This window comes from Condylura cristata, unplaced genomic scaffold (genome assembly GCF_000260355.1).
Source record: "Condylura cristata isolate star-nosed mole 26May11 unplaced genomic scaffold, ConCri1.0 scaffold00033, whole genome shotgun sequence".
Classification (NCBI taxonomy): Eukaryota; Metazoa; Chordata; class Mammalia; order Eulipotyphla; family Talpidae; genus Condylura; species Condylura cristata.
In genome coordinates, this window is record NW_004567134.1 from 15850575 (window position 1) to 15876113 (window position 25539).

Here is a 25539-nt window from a genome sequence, read left to right on the forward strand (position 1 = left end):
GCGCTGGCCTTGAGCCTGGGGGCACAGGAGGTACAGAAAGCATTGGGTCAGGGGCACACCCACCCTCCCAAGCAACCCCTCAGGCCTGGCCGCAGGGAGTAGCTCCTCACCCGAGCTGGCCAGGAAAGCAAGGCAGCTTGGCTGGACGAGGGCAAATTGTCCCCCCCAGACTCAGAAGCCACATTTGCCGCAACAGAGGCCCCAGCTCACACGGAGACAAAGCTCCCCGTGTGCCCTGACCTGCACCCCCTCCCCCAAAGGCATCATTTCTCCCAGATTCAAGGGAGCTGTGGGGGTGGAAATGTGCTCACCCTCTCCTCCCGTTTCTACCTGCACCCCCACTGTCTCAGAAGTTTGGGGCGAAGGCTTCTTGTCTTTTCCACCTGACCCGACCGCAGAGGCCTCCAGCGAGCCGCCCCCACAGCACGGCGGGTGGCTTCAGCAGGGCGCCAGCGCTTGCAGGCAGCGAGGAGGCGCTCTGCGGCCCAGCCAGGGCTCCGCTAACAGTGGCCCACCCGGCAGGGCCACCTTCAAAATTCTGGAGGGAAAAGAAGCCTGTCCACGGGCCCCAGTCAACATGCACATGCCAGGACCACAGCCCCGGGCCGAGGAGCCACAGCACTGCAGCAGCCGGGCAGGGCCTGCAGGGGAGCCCCGTGAGAAAGGCCGGGGGCCGTGGGTGCAGGGGCCCTCGGGGAGGGCAGAGTGTAGCTGCTGCCTCCGGTCGGGGGGGTGGGGATCGGGAGCAGAAGCTGGCTTTAACTGGCATCTGAGGCAGCTCAGTGGACTGTAGAAAGAAGCTCCCCTAAAAGCGAGTTGTCGGATGCCCAAGCAGGGCCACTGGCCAGAGCAGAGGGTCAGCACCAGTGGTTGTCTGAGCTGGGCACACGCTCGCCACTCCCTGGAGCGGGAGTGTCCTGCCTGAGGGCTGACGAGGCGGTTCCGGCCCCTCTGTAAGGAGGAGGGTGTTTGCCGTGCGGTCACCACAAGTCTGGGGCAGGCTGCGGGCATCAGGCTCGTGGCCAAGCCCGTGCCTTCACGGTCTCCTCAGGTGACACAATGAACATCCAGAGTGGGTCACTGGCCCACCCAGCCCTAGGGAGAGTCCACACTGGCCCCTGCGGGGAGTCCCTGCGGTGTAGGCACAAACGGCCTCAGGAGCCCGGCCCAGTGGGGGACAGAGCCCAGGTGCCTCGCCCAGCCCAGCTGGGGCTCCCTGGAAAGGGGAGGGGCTGGAGGGGGCAGACCCGCGGGGAGCCCGGCTTCCCTTGTCCCTGCAAGTCACTGGCTCCCCAGAGCCCCGCCTCCCAGCCCCCAAGGAGGGAGGGACACAGCGGACCCCCTCCCCAGCTCCCCTGGGGCCATGCCCTCTCGGCCGTGCTATGAAACCAGGTCCTGCGTCTGCCCCCTGCCCATGCCCCTAGCGTCTGCCAGGCTTCTGAGAAGCACCCACGGGTGCGGCTCTCGCCAGGAAAGCAGTCACCTGACTGTGAGCCTGGGCACTGGGGCGGGGCGGGGCCCGGCACCTCCCTTCTCCCAGGCTGCTTGCAGGCCCAGTGCCGGCCAAGGCGATGCGAGAAGCCGCCAGGCCCAACCGCACCGGCGGCGCCTGGCTCCGGGTCTGGCGGCCGGGACGGGCCAGGGCCGGGGCTCGCGAGGTTCGGCCCTTTCGTTCCCTAATGTTTTCTTTTCCGACAGCCAACCGCACACACTTGCACACACAAACAACACAACTTTTGTGAGTGGAGACTTCCATGAGGCAAAAACATAACTTATATGGCCCAGCAGAAAATGGCTGAATTAAGCTCTTTCTTTCGGTCTTTTATATTGGGAAAGAGTCTCAAAAGATTAAAAGTAGGTTAAGAGAAGAATACAACAGCTGTGTTTCCAGTGTGTACCTGACAACGGCTTTTGTAGAAGTGAATAATTACATGAAAATCGCTTCCTTCCCACGTCTTCCTCAGCCCCTGGGGTTGCTAGGCGCCCTCGCTCCTGCTCTGGCTAATGCCACATACCGAGGCGGGAATACAGTGCGGCCATTATGAGGGACGGAGCAGGGAGGCAGGACTCAGAGCCTCCCTCCCTGGCGGATCCAGTGGGAGGGGACCAGGCTGGCCAGATTTAAATGCTAATGCACTGGGCTGGCCATGGGACAGGGTGGGAAGGGGCAGAGGCCTGGGCCTGGGAGCCCCCTGCAAGTATGTTCTGCAGCCTCTGGCTCCGGAGCCAAGCGCTGCCCCGGGCACCAGCCCCGGGCTGACTCGGCCCTGCCAGTGAAGTGTCACCGGCTGACGGGCTGTGCGGCGGGGCCGGGGAGTGGAGGGAGTCGGGTATGGAGGCTGCCCCTCGCGGCCCCTTCGTGTGGGGCAGGGAGCCGGGTCACTGTGGCTGGCCTCTGCCCGGAGGCTGGACGGCCACATCCTGGTGTCAGAGCTAGGAAGGCGTGGACAGGCGGTCCCTGGCCCAGGGCCGGGAGCCATGACCTCGGCGCCCTCCGTGTTACGACCCAGGCGAGGCGGGTTGGGCCGTGCACGCGCGCCCCAGATGCACTGCGTGAGACACCTGAGCCCCATTTCACCAAGGGGTGAGTGGTGGAGTACAGAGGATGGAGTGTGGGTGAGGCTCAGGGGCAGGTTCTCCCAGGCCTGTCCACATAGCCTCAGGATGGGGTGCTAATTAAGGTCTCTGAGGGGACACTATGGGCGTGGGTGGTTGTAACGGGGTGCCCTGCTGACTGTCGGGGCGCCAGCCCCAACTCTCTCCATGCTGAAGGTGGCCCTAATCTCAGTGGTCATTAGACTTGAGCCTCACGTGTCTGGGCAGCCGTTTCCCCTCCATTTGAGAAGCACTGGTGTGGGGGCTGTAGACCCCGAATTCCTACCCTCGGACACTTCACTGGCCTGGGTCTTGGGCCAAACAGACCGTGGCTGCCATGTCCCCCATGTCCAGGGAGCAGCCCGGATGAAGCCTTGCCCACCCTCACCCCTAGTCCCATGGCTGGTTCGGAGGCAGAGAGCCCAGAGGGAGGAGCGCGAAGCCCCAGGAGACACAGGGTGTCTGCCTAGGGCCAGATGATTCAAGCAGACTAGCACACTCCTGGCTGATGTCTCCCTCCTCCAACTGGAACAGAAACTCCACAGAGCAAGACTTTCATCTGTTTTCTGGCTGCAGGAGGGGCCAGAGACACCAGGAGCCGCCCACGGCTCCCCCACCAGGCCACCTCCGCTCCTCCCGGGCCCAGCCAGCGACCACCGCAGGGAACCAGGCTCTGAGGCCTCCCTGGGGCCCTGGGCCGAGCTGTGTCTGGGAGCATTAGAGATTGGAGGGGAGCGGTCACCTCTGGGCCTTCTAGGCAGCTGCAGTTGCCAGGTAAACATCACCCGGGGATGCAAAGAGCACCAAAAAGAAAGTTCACGTATGCTCATGTTCTCCACTGCTTCTGGAGGGAGCTCACGCCCCACGGGGTCTGACTGGTCACTTCGCTGCAAGCTCCCAGCACAAGGAACAATTCGGTCACAACGGGGCCCGTTAGCTCCTTTCTACATATGATGAGCCCTGGACCAGGGAGGATGCAGCCGACAGCCCAAAAATGGAGTCAAACCCAGAGGTATCTGTCCCCAAAGCCCTCCTCTGGTCTGCCCAGGAGGGAGCCACCACTGCAGCCGAGGAGAGTGCCTGGGGGACCTGTCACATGTCCCCCCTCCGCAGAGGCTCAGCAGCCAGGTGGATGTGCTTGGCACTCGGCCACCCGCCCAAGTCCGTGCACAGAGAACTTCTGCGTCCCTGCCACCCTGCAGCATCACTTTGTCAACTGCTCTCCAGAAAGATGGCACCTACCCCTCGGGCCTCTACCCTGTGAGGGCTCGGGGAGGGGGCAGAGGGCAGGGGCAGGTCTGGTGGCTCGGTGAGTGGTGGCAGGCCCCTTCCTCCCTCAAGTTTTGAGGCTGTCTTCCTGCGTGCAAGGTGTGGCTAGGTTAGCACGGGCTAACCCCAGAGGGGCACAATACCCCTCCCAGGTGGCCCTCCGGATAGTGGCCTCAGCTCAGGGCAAGCCACGGTAAGGGAGGGGCTGTCCTCAGTCCACAGTCCCCGCCCCGACATCCCTGGGCCTGGCCTTGAGCAACAAAACCCGACACGATCATTTAAGAAAATAAGCCCAGACCCGAGTGTTGACATATCTAGGGGTGCAGTGTGCCGATGTCTGCGACTTACTATCAGATGTATCAAAAAGGTAAAATAAAGTCGATGCATGAATAGGCTGTGGGTGTGCAACAGAGCAGACTCAGCAGGAGGTGGTGGGTGAGTGGGTGCTCCCTGGGCCTCAGCGCCACCCAGAGACAGCGGCGCTCCCACCCCAGCTGGGGCTCACTGAGAAGACGAGTTTGCGATCAAGGGAAGGAAACACTCCCCAGCTCAGACCTCGCCAGTGGGGTGAGCGGGGGTAACCCCTCCTGAATGACATGCAGAAGCCGCCACAGCACTCGGCCTCCAGCCAGAACACCTAGAACTTCCCGGGTTCAGTGGCCTGCTGACATCACCTCAAAGATGAAAAACACTCTGAATTCCCCTGTCAGCTATGCACGGCCTGTGGGCTTATCTGAGTTCCTCAGCCTCGTTCTCAGCCTCCTTGTCTTCAGGGTGAGGCAGAGCCACCTCCCAGGGCTCCAGAGGGGAGGAGGAGCCAGGCACCCCCAAGCACCCTGACTCGGCCTGATGCGTCCCCTCTCCATGCAGTCTCTGAAGCGCTCACGGAGGCTGGGTCTGCACGCACCCTCTCCCCTCTCAGTACCTCCTCGCTGCCACCGGTGGAGGCCGGGTCACGGTGCTGCTGCCCCAGTGGGAGCCAGGCTCCGAGATGACGATGACCGCGTGCCAAGCCTTCGTTGGTGGGTGCATGCTACCGGGGAAGAGGGCTGAGAGACTGCGCTCCAGGAAGGTAGGCAGGGGCGGGGGCCCCGCCGGCTTGGAGGGCCTCCCCCTCGTCACTGAACTTGCTTACAGTGACAGCCACAGCCCCTCCCCTGTGCTGGGCCGGGCCAGCCTGAGCACGGTCTTCCGTAACCGTGGAGACGGGTGGGTGATGTGCAGTCCTGACCACACCCACCACCCCTGCTACCGCTTGGGCTTCATGTCCACAAAGGATGCTAAAGAACAGCTCCTGGGCTCTGCCACCTCTGATTAATCGGACACATGAACTGCCAGTGGGAATTTGCTGGCAGCGTGAAACTGCCCACGGATGGTTCAGGAGGGTGAAAGAAAAGCAAAAGGCCACCCTGATTGGGAAAGAATGCAAACCAGTGATTTCACCTGATGCCTCATTTTGCGGCCCAAGGCGCTCTGGCGCAGGAGGAGCCAACAACTGTTCAAGGTCAGGGATGCTGCTGAGTTCCCTCATCCTGAGCCGGGAGTTTCCCATCATGCAACACTGCCTCCTGGAGGTGGAGGGGGCACTGTTGGCAATATGTGCTTTGCCCACCCAGCTCCAGCACTGGAAACATCGGTCTCTAAGGCGCTAATCATGAAGACAGCACTGTTTGACCCTGTGAGCTTTGCAGGGGCTTAGCGCTTGCCCCAAGGAGCTGCCTAGTGCTTGGCTTGCACGTGAGAAGTGAGGGACGTGGAACGTGAGCTTCACACACCAGTGAGCTTTCACAGAGGAGAACCTCAAATGTCATAAACTCAGCAAACTGCGATGCAACCGAACTGCTCACAGATGGAAAAGTTGCGCTCCTTGCTCAAATCTGTGCTGGGTTGGAGAGCAGCAGAGTACTGCATTTGCAAAGCACACTTCTCCCAGAGGAGCTGTGGCCCGGCATCTCAGTGACTGGACCTGCACACCCCTCTCTGGTGCTCTGGGCTTCTCAGAGCTCTTCTGGACATGTTGGTCTGCTTGATGTTGAGACAGTCACTTGCCGTGGAGAGGGTAGGGGTGATTAAGACGGAAGTCCAGGGAGTGGGGATCTCTGCCAGAGATCACAGACCTGGTAAGTCAGGACCTGAGCCCGTGTCTGGTCTAACCTCTGGATTTCATAGATGAGAAAGTAGACTCAAGAGGCAATAGATGTTTCAGCTGGAGGTTCTGGCTCTCCACCACTTATGACCTACGGTAAGTCCCAACCTCTCTCTGGGACTTGGTTCCTTGTTCACAAAAGAAGAAAACGAACCCAGATATTGACTTAAACTCATTGAGTAAATGGCTCATGGGACTTTCAGTCAAATGCCTTAATGAATATTATTTTACTTCAATACAAACTTACTAACAGATAACATAATGATGGATAATATGAAGTATGAAGTCATAACCACAAATATATGACTTGATGAATAAAATTGAACATTTGAATTAAATGAGAGTGGCTAGAGCCTCATTCCCTTAATAGTAATTTGCTACTTGGAAATTCAGTATGTTCTGTTCAAGACTGGTAGATTAAGAGAAGCAAAGAGCAAAGTTTAAATATAATTTTTATGGGAGAGAGAGAAAACACATAATTATGAAATAAAATAGCCATTTAAAAATGCATAGCCTGGCTTGAAAGGAAGTTAAACCATTCAATCAGATGCCAGAAATGAGAGGAGGCAGAACTGAGGGATGAGGAGGAACAGACCCAGTCGTCTCTGAGGCCAGGAGCCACAAAGGGACTGTTTTCTAGTGGATGAGGTGCTAGAAATCTCACTCCTCGGCCCAGGACTCCACACAACAGTGCCAGGAATGGGCACGACCACACACTATTCCTGTAATCCATATTACACCCAAAATTAAAATGACCGTCTTCATTTCATACCTAGCTAAACTACCATTCGAGAGTGATGGCAAAATCACTGGGGTGGGAAGAGCTCATGGGATTCTGGTGCTGATACGGGTGAGCTACAAGTGGAAGGTCCCCGGGATTACAGGCAAGCTGACAAAATGCATAAAATGAAGAATGATGTGGAAAAGATGTTTTTAATTTAGCATTTCATTAGACACATTCAGACCAAGAGAGCTTACTTAAGAGAATTAATAAAGGATGAATTTCAATAAGAAGGAAATTTCATCTAGCAGCAAGGAGAAAAAAAAAAGAGCAAAGAAAATGGTAAAAACATTGTCAAATCCAAGTAATTATCAATTACTGAAAAGTAGTAAGACAAAATTTTAAAGATGATAGGAACAAGGATGACAGGGGAGTGTGGGATTTGGAGGAAAGTTGTGTCCTCTGATATTTTCCTGTCCAGAAAGAGGATGAAGCTAGTAACAGTGCTCTAAGTGGGCACTGCATCTCTGTTTCCCACTGTGCTCAGGGGCGACCCTTCCTTCCCGACCCAAGGCCACTGCTTGTCTCCTGGCACCGCTTTCTCAGATCTTCGCTGGTGGAACTCCAGTCCTTTCTGCCCAGGACAACTATGCCCACAGTTCTGGTCCTAAATTTTCAATGGACATTCTTTGAATGTTTCTGGAGGCTTCTTCCCTCCCTACAGTGGTAGAGAAAGGAAACCACAACACTGATAACATGCTCTAGAGAGCCAGGGTCATGGCTCTATTTTCAAGTGCCTGATACAATTTGAATTTTACTTCCCATGGACTCTTCTGTCTCCTGGGTCTTTCCGCTTGCTATGGAATATTGCAATGACAGGACTGTGCTTTATCTCTCCAACTTAGCTGCTCCAGCTACATGTGGTTATAGAGCACCTGAAGTTTGATAGTGAAATGGAGGAACTGAATTTTAATACTTAATTTCTATTAAAATGATTAGAACTGGACTATGGGTACCATAGTGGACAGTGTAGATCAAGAGCATGGCAATTTCTGAAGGGGTCCATGACAGACAGGCAATCTTTTTCAGGGATCCCAAAAGTGAGAGCCCCTCCCTCGCCCGTTGCATGCACGATGGCAGGTAGACAGCCCAACGGCCCAAGAGAGCCTTCGCTGCACCTTCTAGTCCCAGCTCCTGTAACTCCTCTGATACAGCCCTCAGATGCGACTGACAGTCTCAGCCTGTCCCAGGACGTTCCCTTAGACCAACACTTCAAACTTTCAAGTACATATGAGCCAGTGAGGGCTGCAGCAGATGGAGCAAGTCAGGAATGGGAGTCTGCTTTTCTTACAAGCCCTCCTTGCAGGCTGATACCACTGGATTGGGCAGTGGACTCTGAAGAGAAAGGCTTTAGACATTGTCATGAAATGCCAGGTACCTCTGTCTGTAGGCATGCTGAGCGCTAGCATAGCAATGTCTTATATTGATATCGGTGGCTTCTCTTCTTGCTGGGTCTATTTTCCATAGGTTTTTAGATGCTGCTCTGTGAGAACAGGCTGGGTTAAATCAGCTCATGCTGTGCAGTGCCACAAAATGCCTGATGTTTTAATCAAGAAAATAAAATCAAAGTTACATCCATCCTGTAAAATAGTAGCTAACATTGCCCAAGTATTTACTCTATGCTGAATGTGATACTATGCGCATCAGAAGTGAGCACCATGTACCAGGTTATGGGCTCTTCTGGTGACTGTGTACTGATACTGTATCACCTGTTGTAACAAATGTACTAAGATGAAGCCAGGTGTCAATAACAGAGGAAAGGGGGTTGGAGAACAGTATACGGACTTCTCTGTACTTTCTGCTTCATGTTAATGCGAAGCTAAAACTGCTCTACAGACCAAGAACTTATTAAGAAATGCTTAATGTACAAACACTCTCAGCTTTGCTGACCTCTCTCTCGTTGGAGTAATCTTCTGAAGCAATGGTTTTGTTCCAATTGGTCAATCTCTATCCCAAAATCATTCAGCAGCCCCCTGCAGACCATGGGGTGAAATTCTTTGGACTTGGTCCCCAAGGTCCGTGAAGACGCCTCTGACTGCTGTCTCCACCTTATTTACGAATCCCTGTTGCAAAGCTTACCCTGAGCCACCAGGCACTGTTACCATTTTCTTCACACAGAGACTCACCAACTTCCACCCTCACCACTCTCACCACCTGTAGGAGGAAGGGGGCAGTGGAGAACAAGCCACCCTGGAGGAGACAGGCTGCACCTTAGCTGTTTACGTTCACTAAAGTTAGCATGTTCAACCCTGTGCCCATGAGGGTGGGGCACTGACAAGTTAGAGCAAAGAAATCAAGAATATGCCAATGAGACAATGAACGAATTGAGTGTCAGCCTTGGGAGTCAGGCGAATAGAGGGCACTATACCTGCCCGATAGTGATGCCAGGATTCTTGTCAGGCAGTCACAGGGATATGGGATGCTCAGATGCCAGAGCCAGGACCACCAGTTGGGCAGAGACAAGGTAAGCACAGCAGAACTAGGAACAACGAAGTCTCAGCACTGCACCTTTTACCTGGTTGAGTCACGTGCAATTAGGTTCAAGTGCCAGGTGCGTAAACATGAGGCAAGAGCTTCAACCTCTGAGTCTCAGTATCCTCACCTGAAAAATGGTAAGATAGAGGTTTCAAAAGCCTCGGAACCTATAAGCCAGAATTTCCCTTACAGCTTTACAACCGTAAAGGCCTATCTCAGCGGCCGTGAGGATATACAGTACTTGTATATACAAGCGCTTAACCCCTGACCTGTAACACAGCTTTCAGCCACGGACTGTTTGCCGAGGGGCGAATCAGATGCAGTAAATGGCAACGGAGAGCCCAGCATGGGCCAGGCGTCGCGGCCTGACAGCTGCTGTCGCCGCTGGTGTGGGAAGCCAGTCGGTGCTCTGCGATCACTCTCTGCGATCACTGAGGCTGCAGATTAGCAAGGCACTTCAGGAACTGCTGAGAATTCAAGATTCCAGACCCACCTGTGGCTGAAAGAATCTAAGGGAGGTGCCCCAGCGACTCTCTGTGGAGGGCAGGGGAACTCACACCAGCACAGGCAACTCTTAAGGAGTTGTCAGCAGTCAAGAAAAGAAGAAATGTTTACCGCTCCCTTTCAGATATTAGACTGCTAGTCTGTCTCTAATTCTTGAGGGGCTTACCTGTTGGCTGAAGGGCTCCGGCACACTTGTACGGGTCCTCTGTACCTTAGCACTGATTTCACTCCTGTGGCACTAACTGTCTCTCCCCAAAGACTGCCATCTCCTTGGAGATAAGAACCACATGGGATCTGCTTGGGCTTCTCCAGGGCCTGCTACAGGGTGGGTGACAGACTGATGCTGGGGGAAAGCAGCCCTGACCGAGAATAAAATATGCTGAAAGGAGACCGTGGAGGCTTTTTGGGTCTAGGGAGTGGCCCCCCACATCAGTGTTACAATATTTTCAGAAACATATCTAGGACTCTCCCTGGTGACACAATAAGTTAAAGCGCAGCACTATGAAGCTGGCCATGGCTCCTTCAACACGAGTTCGATCCCCGGCCAGGGAGCTGACCCACATGGCCAGCAGACCTCTCCTGACCCGCCCACTGCTCCCCTCAGCAGTGGACTTTGTCTATCCGCCTGTTCTGCTCCCCGCTCTGTCTCTGGTGAATCCTCTCACGGCTCCTGCACCTCTGGCTTGAACCCCAGTTCTGTGTGCACAAATAAATAAACTTTTCTTAAAAACATCAACAATAACAAATGCCTCTCAGTCAAGGTCCATGTGTAAATTTTGGCTTGAAAGCCCAATTGCTGAGAGGCCCATTTGCCCTTGGGGCCTGGCCTGGCATCAGTACACCGCCACCAGGTGGCAGCAAATGCCACAGCCACATCCAGGAGGTCGCTGAAGTGGACTTCACGTCAGGGTCTTGTTCCCCTCATTTGTCCCTCTTTGGGGTAGGTGGGGGACCTGGTGTTCCGAGGCACCTCATGGCTCGACACCCCCATCCCTGCCCCAGGGAATCAGACACCTTGGGCTCAGTCTCCAGCTCCTTCCAGAGAGAAGGCAGACCTGGGGAACTCGTGCGTGCCCTGGGAAAGCAGAGTCCACGATTGGATCTGTGACAGGCCTTCTGTTCTTGCCCTGAAAACACACACTCGAAACACAATGGGGAGGGAGAGCGGCAGGAATCTGGGGCAGGGAAAATGTGATTTCCTGCAAGAGTCCCTCAGCTCCCCAAAGACTGAAAAGGCAGAAAATAAAAATTTGCGGGAAAAAAAGTGGAGTGGAGGCGCTCCACACTTGAGAGAACACAGGGCTGACAGTGAGGACAAATAGATGTTTAGAAAGTTATAACAGACCACGGAATGCAAATTGCCAGGGACAAAGAAGGCGAAATGCTGCATGGCTTCAAGTTCTTGCCGTGAAACTTGATTCCCTGGATCTGTGATCTTAGGTTCTGAGCTCAAAGATCCCCATTGGGCTGCGGGGCCCGGGCTCCTCCTGACTGGAGTCAGTGACAGGAGCCAAGTGGGGACCCCCGGTGCTCAGGGAGCCCTGCTGTGTGCCACGTGAAGTGGGCACCAAAAGAAACTCAGTGCTTCTGGCCCGGGTGTGCACCAGTTCCGAACTGCCCTGAGCCGCGGGGTTCTCACCCCACCAGCAGGAGAGAGCGGGGGGCGAGGGCCAGGCTGGGACCAGCAGGGCCAATGCAGAGGTTCTCACGTTCTCCAGACACCGGACTCCGCTGCACCCAAACCCCCTCACGGGAGCACGCACAGTTTCTGCGGTGTCACTGTGATGTGCACCCACATAGCCTCACCGGCCATGTCTCTACCCACCCGTCCGACGTCTGACCACGCCTCTGTCCATCTGTCTGTCCATATACTCATTCACATCACCCACAGATCCGTCACTGAGCTCTCACTGCAAGGCAGGCGTGGCCGGCAGGGTAGAGACGGAACAGTAACAGTGTGTGAAGGAGCGACTCCCTCCCCCGCCAGGCTGGTATTTTAGCGCGGGGCTTGGGGGGCGCGGGGGGGGCGTGGGGGGCAGTGATGCAAAGCGAGGGGCGTCTGGGACATTGACAAGCATCGAGGGAAAGCAGGGACGTCCCTGCAACACCAGGCCATCTGCTTCTCATCCAGGGGCCCTGGGCCCTGCCACACCAGCCCGCCTGGTCTGTCCAAGAATGTGATTTACCGAGACACCCGCTTCCCCCGAGGGTCTGCAGCTCCGAGGGCTGTGACAGGCACACGCAGCAAGCGCCTCCTGTGCGCCTCTGTAGACGCCCCATGGGAAGCCTGGCCGGGGTCTGTGCAGAAATACCTCTCAGTATTTGAGCATGGCCCCATGTTTGGAAGCTGCTAGAAGGAACATGCCCCGTGCAGCCCCTCCGGGCAGGAGGGAGGAAACGCAGGAAGCAGATGGCCCCTCGGGGCTCCACCCACGATGGTGGAAATCAACTACAGCCACGGGCGCCACTGTCCTGGGTCCTGTGAGCCCTTCTGGTCGATCACCCAGCGTGGGGTCTTGGCACCCGGACACAGGGGTCATGTGTCCTGCCTCGACTGCTCAACGCTGCTTCTGAGCAGCCACGGCTAACAGTCTAGAGCACGCGGCTGGACTGTGATGAGACTTGGTTTGTAAAACCGGCGAAGGGCTGGATTTGGAAAGCTCAGGTTCTCGAAATCAACTTGAGAACCGCTGCCAAAGTCAATCTGTTCGCGTCATCAGCGGGAAACGGAGCCCCGGATGGGAGAGAGAGCAGACTTGCCCGGCGGCCCAGCGGAAGCGCCTCTGGAGAAGCCGCGACCTGGTGGTCTCAGGGCTCTGTGACACGCGGCCACACAGGAGCCGCGGAAAAGGAGCCGCAGCCCGCGAGGGCGGCGGGAAGGCGCCACGGCGGAGCAGACTGTGCACATGTGAAGGTCCTCGCGTCCGCTCTGCAGGCTGTGGGGAGTCAGCGTGTGCACTAGTGTGTAGGTGGGGCTCCCCTACTGTAGGGTTGGCCGATTTCCCCAAATCTTCCTGGCCACGGGCCACCTCTCTAAAGCCTCCAGCTCAGACCCTCTGAAACGAGGGCAGCAGGGTGGGGCCTGGGGTCTGCATTTGTACCACATGTGCCAGGATGTTCTGATGGCCAGCGGGTCCCGTAGGCACCGGGGTGAAGTGTGGGGCCTCCTGACTGAGGACTGGGGGGCGGCCAGGACCAGGGAGCCGGTGAGCGGAGGAGAGAACGGGGCTCTGTCCTGGGTCCAGGCTGAATTTGAGGACCAACAAAAACATACGGACCCGCAAAACTCACCTTGTGGCAAACGCAGATTCCACGCTTCCTGCGTGACCTATGTTTGCTTTAGTGGGGAAATGGGCTCCCCCACCCACGCCAACACCTGTCGTGAGGTCATTTCACACCCTGCCATTGTCTGGGGCCTTCGAAGGACAGCGGCATCTGGGCCCCTCCTCCAACGAGTTCGTTCTGACCCGTCTGGGTGGTGCATTGGAAGTGGGATTTTCTGAGGCTCTCCAGGAGCTTCTAGAAAGTTGCAGAGGCTGGGAAGCCCTGGCTGGAGAAGCCGTTCCCAGCTCTCGCCTCGCTCACGCCGGCGTCCCACCCACCGTAACGAGAGGCCGTAGGACACTCAGAACAGCCGAGGCCGAGCCAGAGACTCTCCAGCAGGCCAGCCTGATGGCACTGATCCTTTTGTTCCTGAGCGAACCCCACAGAGACAGTCGCCACCGGAGATCCGGTTTCTCTCGCCGAGGTACCCACTACAGAGACCTGCGAGCTCAGGTGGGGAGAAACTGCACCGCCGGCCTCAGAAACAGGCGTCTCACTCGAGATCCTTTCTGTCAGAGCATCACCGAGAGCAAAAGAGCCTGGCAGGGATGAAACCAAACCCACTAACCACCACTTTGCTTAAAGTCGGCTTCCAAGCAACTGAGGACGAGTCAGGTGAGGGTTTCTGTGTTTTCAGGGTCACCCGCCCCTCACGGAAACCTTGTTCTATTCGGTAGTGATGGCAGCGACGAGCGACAGCAGAAAGCCCAGGCGTCCCGGCACCGGACCCCCCCTGCGAGGACGGCGCCAAGTCCCCCCTCACCACTGACGTGCCCCTTTGCCGGCGCGCCGTGGGCATCATTAACTCGCTGCCAGGACTGTCTCTAACGGGCCAGTGCAGAGGCACACACCCCACCAGGTCCCACACGTCGCTTTCGGGGTCCTGGCGAGTCCGGATTTGCTCCCTGTGGCCTTACTTCACAGCAGATGACTGTCCTGAAGGACCGAGCGGGACAGTGGGCTGGGCAGGGCACCAGGCCTGCGAGAGCACTTACCTGCGGGTCGGAGAGCCGGGAGAGGTCAGGGTACAGGTAGAACTTGATGCCCTCGGAGGCCCCTGGCAATGTGACCCCTCGGATCAGGAGGATCAGCAGCATGATGTAGGGGAACGTCGCGGTGACGTACACCACCTGCCCGGGAGAGGGGAGAAGGTCAGCGGGTGCGACGCTCGCGGGGAGCTGGGGGCAAGGTGGCCGGGCCCCCGCTTCTCCCGGAGCAGAGATCCGGGTACAGCAAGGCGATGCAAGACTGCAGCACCCCTGCGCCTCTCTTGCCTCCAACCCCCAAGAGCTGGTGAGCAAGGGCCCTGTGGGGCCCCGGTGAGGTGTGCGTTGGTCCTTCCAGCAGTGCAGCATCGCCTGCAGGAAGAGACACAGGTGCCGCGACACGGCTGGGCCGCAGGGTCAGCAGAGCCACGGCACTCTCACCGCGGTGCGGCTAGGACTGTCTCTCCTCCCTCCGCCACGCGGGCCTGGCGCTCTAAATGCAGGTCATGTGGTCCAGCAGCGGGCTGAGACCACAATTTCTAAAATAAAGCTCGAGATTCTTAAGCTAAAGATAGAGCAGGAGAGGGACACGGGGTGGGAGGGAGAAGGACCCGGTGCGGGAGCCGAGGGCAGGGAGACCCCCTGCTGGCTGGAACCCTGTCGGCTGCGTCTGCCTGGCGGCTGGTGACTGGGTGCCGTGAGCCCAGGAGGCCCTTTCAGGCCTCGATTCTGGTTCAGAATCAGGAGTGAAAGAAACGAAGCCTCCCCTTACTGTCCCCACACGCGAGCTCAGACAGTGAGGGCAGCACCTCCCGGCTGCACAGGTTCCTGTCCTGTCTGCGGTCTGGGCAGGGCCCGGGGTACCCCCACCCGCCCCAGCGGCCCGGCAGGCCCGGGGTACCCCCACCCGTTTGCTCTGCTCACGTCTCTCCTCAATCCCTCGGTCCTGTCTAGTGCATCTCCTTCTCAACACTGGTGGGGCATGGACACTTGGAGAACTGACGCAGCTCTGGTCCTTCTCCCCTCCCCCAAATGTGCATGGACACAGGTGTGTGCACAGTCTGAATGGCTCGCAGACTCGGACTCCCAGGAAAACCGTGCTCCGTGCACTACGGATCCCCTCCTGCAGCCTCTCCCCCATTTACACCAGCCTTTACCCCCACTGGTTCATTTGTTCATTACTCACTCGTCCACTACTCACTCATGCAAAAGCACTCGTACACGCCAGGCACCGAGCTAGACTCTGGAAGGTACAAGAATGGGAGTTTCTGCTTCCAGAGACCTCCGCACTGATGGGACAGACACACATGGCGGAGGGGATCCTGACGCCTTTGCACTTGGCGAGCACAAGGACAGAGAGGAGTGGGGCAGAGAGGAGGGGGCTGGCCACACGGGCAGTCGGGGAGGGCTCCCCAAGGAGGTGACCCAGTGTGAGTAGCTCACAGAGGATGAAGAGAAGTTGAGAAGACGCGACTTCCCAGCGGAAGTAGGGAACAAATGACAAAGCTTTATGATTTCTTTTATTTTCACCAAAATTAATATCCTAGAAAAGTTGAGATAGAGACATTACATCCAGTGCACACAGCGATCTTTGTCAAATGCCATCTCATTTCAGTGAAGCATACCCTCTGGAATGACTGGAGGAGACAGAAAGACCACAAAACAAATCTAGCGCCATTTCTTTGCACTTACACAAGGTAAGAGACCCCGGTCTACATCAACATGAAGGCAAACCACGCTTGCCACAGCGACAAAGCAGAGGCGCCAGCCCCTATACAGGACATACGGACCCGGACACTGACTCCAGCCACGAGGTGGCACCGTCCCCAGCCCGCTCTCTGCCTCGCCAGCAATTCCAGCAGCCCCGTTTCCAAATCGCCACCATCTCAATCAATGCCATGTGATCAACACGATCTCTCCCTGTCTATATATGAAATACAGAAAGGGGACACACAGGTCAAATATACAAGACAGCAGCAGTGTGGATGATGAGGAGGAGGAGGAAAATAATGATGACTGACAATAAAAATTTAGACACCAGCAATCAATAAGGGTTGGTTCCTGGCCAGAGAGCAGGAACAGAAAAATCTGCTTCCCTTAACTCTCGAGGCATAATTTATCACAGAGCTTCAGCATTTTACGAAAATCCTTGATTTTCTTCCTTCAAAATGAAGCCTCCTGTTAACAGCTTAAGTCTAGGAAAGTCAACCTCAATCTACTGCTTTCATTGAACAATTTCCGCTTGTACGGCAGAAGATTAATTACCCGGAATGCCTGGGTAATGATAATTCTGTGGCTTAGCTTAACCGCCAACACTCACGAAATCTAAGGGAAAGAACACTGACATGCAAAATATACGAACGAATGAAAATCACAAGAATTTGCCCTTCATCCACGGGGCTGTCTGTAGGGGACTGAGCGTGCTGGTCACACTCTGCCCAGTCAGGCCCAGCAGAGGCTTGCAGGCCACATCACGTAGTGGGCAGCAAGTGGAGGTGGGCTGAACGGTGCTATCTTCACATATTCACTGGTCCCTGCTCTCCTAAAAGCCCCCTCTGAATCTGCTGCTACCCTCAGTCACAGATGCTTGGACAGCATCCGGGAGTCTTCACAAGAACAGCTACAGACTGTGCAAATCAGCAGCAAGAGACTGCACACTGCCACACCCTGCTGTGCTCATGCAGACATCACCAGTCAACCACAGCGCTGTCAGCCTGAGCTGGGACACAGCTCAGGGGTACCCCAGGCAGCCACCATGATTGGTGGGGGCGAGATCTGCTGCCCTTGATTGGCTCCATTTTTCATCTGTTCAGAGTCTTCTGCAGGCCTTAGCCCCGGCACCTAGAAGTGTTAAGACCCAGGTGCTCAGTGCTCAATGGCTGAATTCAGAGCTGCCGAATGCGGCCTAAGTGAGACACAGCGGTGGGAGGGGCCGGCACCCACTGGCGCAGGAAAAGGGGGCTGAACAGGCAGGCTGGAAGGAAGGGCCTCTGTGAAGGCTGTGACTGGGTGCCCCAAGGGTAAGTAGGAGCGGGAGAGGCCGCTCAGCAGAGGCGGCGACCTAGGTGAGCACATGGAAAAGAGTGTCTTCCTCTGGAGCACCTCAAAACTTCCAGGCTGTCCCCCGGTGTCCGAGGCCACCTCACCTCTTCTCCCACCTGCAGCCGGTGGTATCCAGTCCTGCCCAGTAGGTCCCCAAGTCTGTTTTAAAATTTCACCCCTCTTTGGCCTCATATTTGGGGCCCTTCTTGGTTTCCAGCTCTCTTCTTGGTCAGGAAAGAGCCTCGTGCTGTCCACACCATGGACAAAGCTAGCCTGTGTCTTCCTGTCCCTCTGAGTCTCCCCTCTGCAACCCCATGCTGGAGGGTGTGGAGTCTAGTGAAAGGGTTGGGCTGAGTCGCACGCCCCAGGTCCCCTTCCTGGCTAGGCCCCAGCTCGCTGTGTGGCTTGACCAGTCCCCTGCCCTCCCCCAGTCGCTCTGCTCTCCACGGTGCTGGGCTCCTCGCTGCTGGGAGCGGGCCAGCTCCTCCAGGCTCCTTGCCTTTTCATGCCACCCTTTGTCCACAGTGTACATCCCCAGCTCACCACCCAGGGCGTCAGTCCTGGGTAATCTAAATCTCCACTCTCAAAGCCAGGGGCTCTGCCCGCAAGGTGCAATAGCATCGCCCTGTTTGCTTCAGAGGTTAGGCACCACGGTGCTCTGTGTCCTCTGCCCAAACGTTGCCAAGTGGCTGGACCGTGACTTCCTCCCCGCCCCCACCCACATCCCCACTCACACCGGCATGTGCCCGGCACCAACAGCTGCTCTCCACCAGCTATTCTATTGCCTGGCAAGTTTAAAATTTCTCAAAATATAAGCTATGAGGAAAGGGTCTTTGCCTTCACTTTCCCTGCTGAATCCTCAGTGCCCACAACAGCCCGTGGCACACAAGACAGGCCCAGTGAACACTGTTGGCTGGGTAAACCCATCAGCAGGTGGAGACCTGGAACCCCGAGTCAGATGCCAGGCTCTTTCATCCACATAAAATGGGGTCCAGAAAACTGAAGCACATTTTAAGCTGAGTGTTGACAAGAGAATCACAAGAGATTTGATTTTAAGGAAGAACAAGCACAGGTACAAAGGGCAAAGAATTTCAGGTGCAAGGTGCTCTCTGTGGAAAGTGGAGTTTTTCAAGATGCCTAAGGCCCAAGGATTTGCAGCAGAGCTGAATTGCCAAGAAGGGCCAGGAATTATGCTAAATTATGCAGTGTTTAGTGCTGGGCACAATGGGGTCAGTGACAAGGTACCATCAAGTCTGACCTCCCTGGCCGCTTGGATGCAGCCTGCCTCGCGCCCAGAGAGGTGGGTGAGGGGAAGGGACATTCAATTTATCAGGCCCCTGAAATGAAGCTCCTGCCCAAAGCATGCCCCTTTGGTGTAGAAAGATTTTTTTTTCTTTTTTGCTATTGTTCATTTTCCTTTTAGCAGGTCAAGCCCTTCTGAATAGAAAGGTTAGCACAATTGGTGGTAATTACACTGTATCCTGTTTTAATTGACTCTAATTGCTCATTTGCATTTCAATGCTGGGATTGAGGGGTGTTATTCCCCCACATCCAGGACACAGCCTTTTATTTCATCGCAAGGGGATTGTCTGATGGTTGAGAAAGTCACAGAAATTGCAGAAGGAGTGCCTCCATCCAGAGTTTTCAAGGAGGATGGTGCACCGGAAAGCTGAATATTGTTCAAAGGACACTGAGTGAGCAGGGGAGTGTGGCGGGGGGCAGGGGGCAAGAACCCATGAGCAGCGGGTCTGAAGACCCCACGAGCTGGCAGCTCGTCCAGGCCCATGCCCTCTCTGGGCAGGGGCTTACACAGAGGCAGGGATAGACTAACTCAAGCTTCAATCACTCCTGCCACTTTCCAAATACTTGTTTTTCTCTACCAGGTACTGTATCACCATTGTATTATTTACATAGCATTTTCTATATATCGTTTGACACTAACATTACATAAATATATGCCATGAGAAAGCTGAATCACCACTATAAACAGAAAATGTTCTTTCCGCCCACAGATAGGAGCTAAATGCAAGAATAAATGCAATAAAAATAAAATGTCACTAATTCCAGCCAGAGAACCTGAGACTCAGCTGCTCTCTTTGTTTACAAGCAAGAACAGCAAGTGTCAGATAAGGACTAAAGGATAAGCACCTTAAAGCACCTTCTCCATTAAGAGGCCTGAAAAGGGATGATGGCCTCATTGTATGATTAGATGTTTTGAAATCTGAGTTCCTGTACCACTAAAACCATCCTGTGGGCCGCCAGCAGAAAGCACACTTCCCATTTTTCTGTGAAAGATCAGATGGTTGAGCACAGAGGTCTTCCCAGCAGCCACAGTTTTCTAGAGCAGAGGGCTGTCAATCACAAGCCTTTTCAAAAGACACAGGCGCCCTGGAGCTATCCAGGGTCCTGACACTGATTTGGGCTCAGCCTCTGTGGGTGAGCGACACAGAGCTTCGGAAGCCTTGGTGCCAACTGAGCACTATGGCGCCAGAGCTGTGTGGCATCTCGAGCTGACTTCCACAGGACTCCACACTTCATACGAGGTTCTCGCCCCGCGCTGCAGACAACAACAAAGCCGACGAGGCGAAGCTGACTGAACGGCTCGCTCCAGGCCACAGGGCTGCTGGCGACCAGAGGTCTGTCCTTTCCTCCACACTTGCTGTGCTCTCTGCTGCAAACCTGGCAGACTCTGCCTTCCTGTTTTCAACTCCTGTGTCCTCCTTAGTCTGTCCTTACCCTCACAGGTTCAACTGGCCTGCCTCTCACCAAAGCACTGTCACCCACAAGCCCACCTGCAGAATGCCATGTTAGCTGCCTCCCCGTGGCCCCTCCAGCCGGGACTGCCCCTGTATCTAGGGCACAGCTGCCCATTCCTTATGGTCAGAAGACACATTACTGAGCACCCAATTCCTAGAGGATCATTCTTTTAAAGACCACATATTTCCCCCTGCTTTCGTTTTTGAAAGTACAAAACTGTGGCTAAATGGTTCAGTAGCCCTCAGACCCTCGGAGCACAGAAAGGAAAAGGGAAAAACCTTACATTTGTGAACCTTAATGCGACGATTCCTGAATCCCTCCCTAGCGATAAGTAGCTCAAGGACATTGCTTGTGATCCTGAGTGGACTTCCGCGATGACCTCAACCTTCAGGAAAATCCATGCTCCCCGTGGGCCCCTTCTGTGTCGCCTCAGGCCCTGTCAGCCTGACGGCAGCAAGGCGGGGTTGAGAATGTCCCCCGGCTTGTCAGCCAGCACCACCCCAAACCAGTGTTCTCTGCTCCAGGCACCAGTGCTTCAGTGTTTTGCTTTAACTTCGCGTAGGACACACAACCCTGATTCTGGGCAGCCACAGAGCACTGCCTGGATTACCTCACCACAGCAGACACCAACGAGTCTGGCATAACCTGGACAGAGGGGACTGAGACGCCAGGAGAAGCTGAGTCTGAAGGAGGAGGTTGCACGGACACATCGTCACCGCCTTTGTCACCCGTAGAGGCTGTGCGGAGAGCCCAGTCCTACCGAGAGGGAAGATGACGAAAAGGCTTCCATTTGTTTGAAGCAACCAAGAGTTACACAGACGAGGGTCACGCCACAGTGCTTGGGACGGTCACCATCCCAGGAGGCCGTGGCGTCTGGCAGGGGGTGGGGCCTCCACAGGGGAGCTATATTAGGGCTTTTCTATGGGTAGTTTGTCTTTAGCAATGAAGTAGCCCATGTGTGGAGCTGAAAGAACATAAGGAAATATGGGTGCACCTTGGGAGTCACATTTCCCTGAGCTGAGCTGAGAAGGGAGGGGAGGGAGGGTCAGGTAAGTGCAGGAGGCAGAGGCGGGAGGGACGGCCAGGGTCTAGTCCCCGTCCTACCCCCGAGCAGAGACCAGGAGCTTTCCCCCAAGACCTGCTCATCCTTCTGCAATAAACCCTCCCTAAGCCATGCATGGGCCCACAGCCGCCTCGAATCAAGATCTTTCCCAAGCTCCCTTGCAGGTGGGTATGGCCACGTGACAGGTGGGTACAGCCACGTGACTACATTCTGGCGGTCAGATCTGAAGGAAAGTGCCATGTCCACTTCCAAGTTGCATCTCTGAAGGGATAGCCGGCTGCCTTGTCCTTCCTGGGGACTGGCGTGCATACTGGGCAGAGAGGCGTCTCAGACCACAGACAAGAGGGCAACGCTTCAGGGGAGGCAGAGCAACAGGGCAAAGGAGCCCCCAAGACAGGGAGCTTCAGGCTGCCAAGGAAAAGGGACAGTCGCAGGGTCAGACATGCCCTACACAAGTGGCCGCCACACGCCTGTCGTCTCGGGGAGGTCCCCCTCCCACTCAGGCCACACTATACCTTCTGCTCAGAAGGAAGAGAAGATTCTAAGGTTGACCAAGGACCCTGAATGTGGACTCGCCACAGCAACCTGGAGTCAGCAGGAACCGTCACAATGGAGCCAGGAGAACGCCAGAGAGATCAGGTCAATGAGGTCAGAGGGGTCATCAGAGAGACCGGCCACTAAATCCCCATTTCTTACTAGGGCAGCGACAGCCTTCCTGTGACCACTCAGGTGACCACCCAGCCGGGTGGGGGGGCCAAACCTGGCGTGGAGCCCCACGTCAAGGACAGTGGTTGGGTGCTGGGGAGATGGTCTCTGGGGCCTCCAGAGCCCCGTCTTCCTCATGTGGGAATGAGCATAAGGTCAGATTCTGAGGCTTATGGGCGAGCTGTGAGGTCACCGCACTAGGGGGCAGACAGACTCTGCTCCATAACTGGGCTCCTCAGAGAGCCAGGCCGCCCCAGCCAGCGAGGAGGGGGCTTGGCTGGTAGAGACCCATACATCTGGGCTTCAAAAATGCGGAGAGAGGCTGGAGTCCCAGCTCAGCTGCATGGGGGGACAAGGGAGAAGCTCCTGCAAATCCTCCTGGGATCCTCTCACTGAAAATGGGGGTGACTGGTAGTGGCTGCTGCAGCCTGCTGTGAAGGGTAGAAGTTCAGTACTGGGAAACTGGGTGAATCTGGAGCCCGGGGTAAGAAAGGCTCGGGATAGAGGGAGCTGCCCCCAGCCCCCCAGGACTGCCGCAGCAGGAGTTGCAGCCGAGGAGCAAGCCGCGGGGAGCCAGCCCCGACTGCCGCCAGCAGCTGCGGCCCGGAGGGGCCCGGAGGGGCCGGGCGCAGGCGGTGCTCAGGTGGAGCGAGGCTGTGTGCAGAGAGCAGGCAGGACCCATCTCCGACTGAGGACAGAAGGGACTCAAAGCTGAGCTGAAGGCGAGGACAGAGCACGGCAGACCCGCCCGGGACGGAGCGTGTGCCAGGCAGGCAGGCAAGGGAAGCCAAGGACGAGGAGGGACCCTCCTCGCACCCCAGAAGCGGAGACCGAGGCCCCCAGGAGTGGTTTGGGAGGTGCACGCAGTTTGGGAAAAGCGGATTCGGGCTCAGCTGCACCCGTCATCCCTCTCCAGAGCCCCCAGGCAGCCCCGGGGAGCTCACGTCCCCCCACCCGGGCCTGCGTCTTCCTTTCTCCTCTCCCGCACAAGCGGCGCTTTCTGCTGCGAGTCCCCTCTCCTGCCCTTCTTCTCCACCCCTCTCCCCCACTCTACTTGCCAAAATCTTGCCCACCTTCAAGCCCAGGAGCGTGTGACTGCAGGAGGCGATGAAAGCCCTCCGTGGCCTGGCCCAGCCCACAGGTAAGGCCGTAGCCTTGACCTCAGAAAATCCAAGTTCAAGCTCAGCCTCTGTGCTTGTGTTGGGGAGTGGCTGTCGTTCTGGGTCTGAACATTCTTTTCTGTAAAATGGGAGTAATGAGCCAGCCAAGTGACTGAGCCCCTCTGAGCCTCCGGTTCTGGGCCCAGGGAAAGTGGCGGCGTTGTTCCCAGGGCTCAAATAAGTGGGAGAACCAAACGCACTAACCCCACAAAGGCTCGGGCACAGCAACCTGACCTGGTGTGGAGCCCCCACCTGGGAGACAGCCTCCCCCTCACCTCAGCGCTGCTGCTTTCACCCCACCTTGGCACACCCTGCCCCTCCTCTCGCCCAGGAGCTGCTGAAGGACAAGAGCCTTGTTCCTCGTTGCTGGCTCTGAAATACCAGCCTCTTGCAAAGACCTACAAAGGCTGCAAGTCGTTGATGAATGAACACTTTCAGAGAGCAGACAGATCAGAGCAGGGTCTGACCCTCTGTTCTCTAATGGCCTTCGAGGCAAGCAGTCTGGTTCTCACCTGAGCCTCTCCAGACACCGAGGACGTGCCACGTCCCCGTCCGCGGGCGGAGCAGGGGGGCCAGGGACTCACAGCGTGTGGTGTAGCTAGAGGCCCTCCTGCACTGGGCCTTGAAGGGGCCAGCCAGTCCCTGCTGCTGCAGAGCCCTGATCTAGAATGTACTACGTGGGTCAACTCCTGAGAGCGAGAGCTCAGGAACTCATGGGGCTTCAACCTGGACGTCACCTCTGCAGACGGCAGGGGAGGGGTGCGAGGTGACCAGGCACTTAAACAGCAATCACACTCATTAAGTCAGTTGGGCCCAATCCAAATCCTTATCCTTTTCCCCAGGGGAGCTGAAACTCACTGGATGGGGGAAGTCTGACTGAGAACTAAGCCTATTTCATGGTGAATTAAGATTAGCTAGAGAGTCAGCACTATTGATTTTTACATAGCTCCACCATGAAGACTACAAAAATAAAAACAAATCCCCAAACAAGCCCAGGCGACATAAATATTCCCCGCAGCGCCCAGCCAAGCTTACACCGGTATTAGGAGCTATTATTTACCGCCTGGAAAACACACTTGGTGGCTTGGCTAATAATGATTTAAACTCCATCCATCTCTCTTGGACGAGAAGGCTGCTGTCACCATGGTGACCGCAGGCACCATAGAAGCACACCATAAACTCCGGGCAGGGGCTGGCCGGTGGGGGAGGCCGTCCGACGGGAAGCAGCGCGCTGTCCTGCCCCGGCCGCCAAGCCCCTGCTGGCCGGGGAGGTGTGCAGCAGAGGCCAGGGCGGGGTCTGCAGCTGCAAGGAGGGGCAGCTCGGAGCCCGGAGCTCCCTGCTCTCGACACAACTGCCTCCCTTCCACCCCCAGGCCAGGGGCTGGGGGCCCCGGACCTTCCTCAGAAGGCCTGAGCCACGGGCCCGCCCCGGCCCGGGCTGGCTGCACCGGGTCCCTTCCTATCATCCCCTGCGCGTTAGAAGCCGCGCTGCCAACCTCCTGGCCCGGCCTCCGGCTGGCCCTCGGGTCCGCAGCTGCCTGGCAGACAGCGGGGCCCTCCTCCGAGGCCGCCTAACACCACCCCGGCATGGGCCGCTCTCCCTGCCCTCCGCCTAATTTCCTGATGTTTTATTAAACCTCTTCCAGGTTCATGTCTCCATTCGAGCACCCAGCCACGCACCCATCAGTCACCCTGACTTGCGTTGATGACCTGCCACAGTCAGGCGCAGGGTCTGCCCTGACTTTGACACCGTCGGGTCCCAGTCAACCCACCCCGGGTTGGAAACGCTGCCGGGGAGCTGTGTTAGGAGGGCACGCGCCACGCGGCCTGCCTCGTGATGGCTCGCAGCCCCGCGAAGCAAGGAGCTCGAAGCCTGCAAGCTGTCTGTGCTACCAAACCCTGCCGGTGACGGTCAGGCGTGTGGGGCTGCCCCCACCTCCCCACTGGGCTGAGCGCTCTCGCAGGTCAGGGCAGGCTGACAGAGGCCACGAGCAACAGTCAAAACAGGCGCCTGTGAAGGGCAGTGCCTCACGGCGCTTCAGCTCCGCAGCGTGCCGCCGGGGGGGACGAGGAGACAACTGGGGGACCCCGAGGCAGAGCTAGTGCTAAACCACACCCGCCAGGCCCTGCTCCTGCTCTTCTGACGTCCCCGTGGCCCACGCAGGCTGTGGGGGGCTCCTCTGGGCGGGAAGGGGCTCAGCGCTTACTGGGGCTCTGCCCTCACCGGCGGGACGAACACTGGCCCGGGGTCACCTGGGCGTGCAATCCTGACTCCCCACCAGCTGTGTGACCCCGGGCACACATGGCCTCCCTGGGCCTCGGTATCTCATGTCCAGCGAGTTTGCTAACACGCGGCCTGTGGCCTGTGGTGACGGCTCAATTAAACCACGAGCGCATCAAGCGCAGTGTCAGCGCACAGTGGGGTCTGCGAATCACGTTTCCTGAGAAGACCCGCGTTACGGGGCTGGGCAGGTCTCCGTCCGCAGCTTCCGAGCCACCGGCCATTTCTTGGCACTGCCAGGCCAGTGACCACCACTATTTGCTCCTCATTTTCAGGTAATGAGCCCTGCCTCGTTTTCTGACCCTCTCCTCCCCTCTCCCCAAGAAGGGCTTCCTCAGCCCCTGGAGTGGCCAGCTCAGAGCCTCACCCCAACCCAGCAAGTGCGCCCCAACACGTGACAGCACTATGCACTGAAGCAACCGCAGGAAGCACCCACCTGCAGCTGCCACCC

At 56.8% G+C, this 25539-nt stretch overlaps 1 protein-coding gene across 1 annotated transcript in view; it reads right to left on the bottom strand.

Annotated features, from left to right (window-relative positions):
• SLC6A11 (solute carrier family 6 (neurotransmitter transporter), member 11) overlaps positions 1-25539 on the bottom strand; it is a 69264-nt gene that overhangs the window by 22124 nt on the left and 21601 nt on the right. Inside the window, exon 3 of the mRNA XM_012732102.1 lies at positions 14090-14224. Within this exon, the coding sequence (XP_012587556.1) occupies positions 14090-14224 (135 nt within the window). The remainder of the gene's footprint in view (positions 1-14089; positions 14225-25539) is intronic.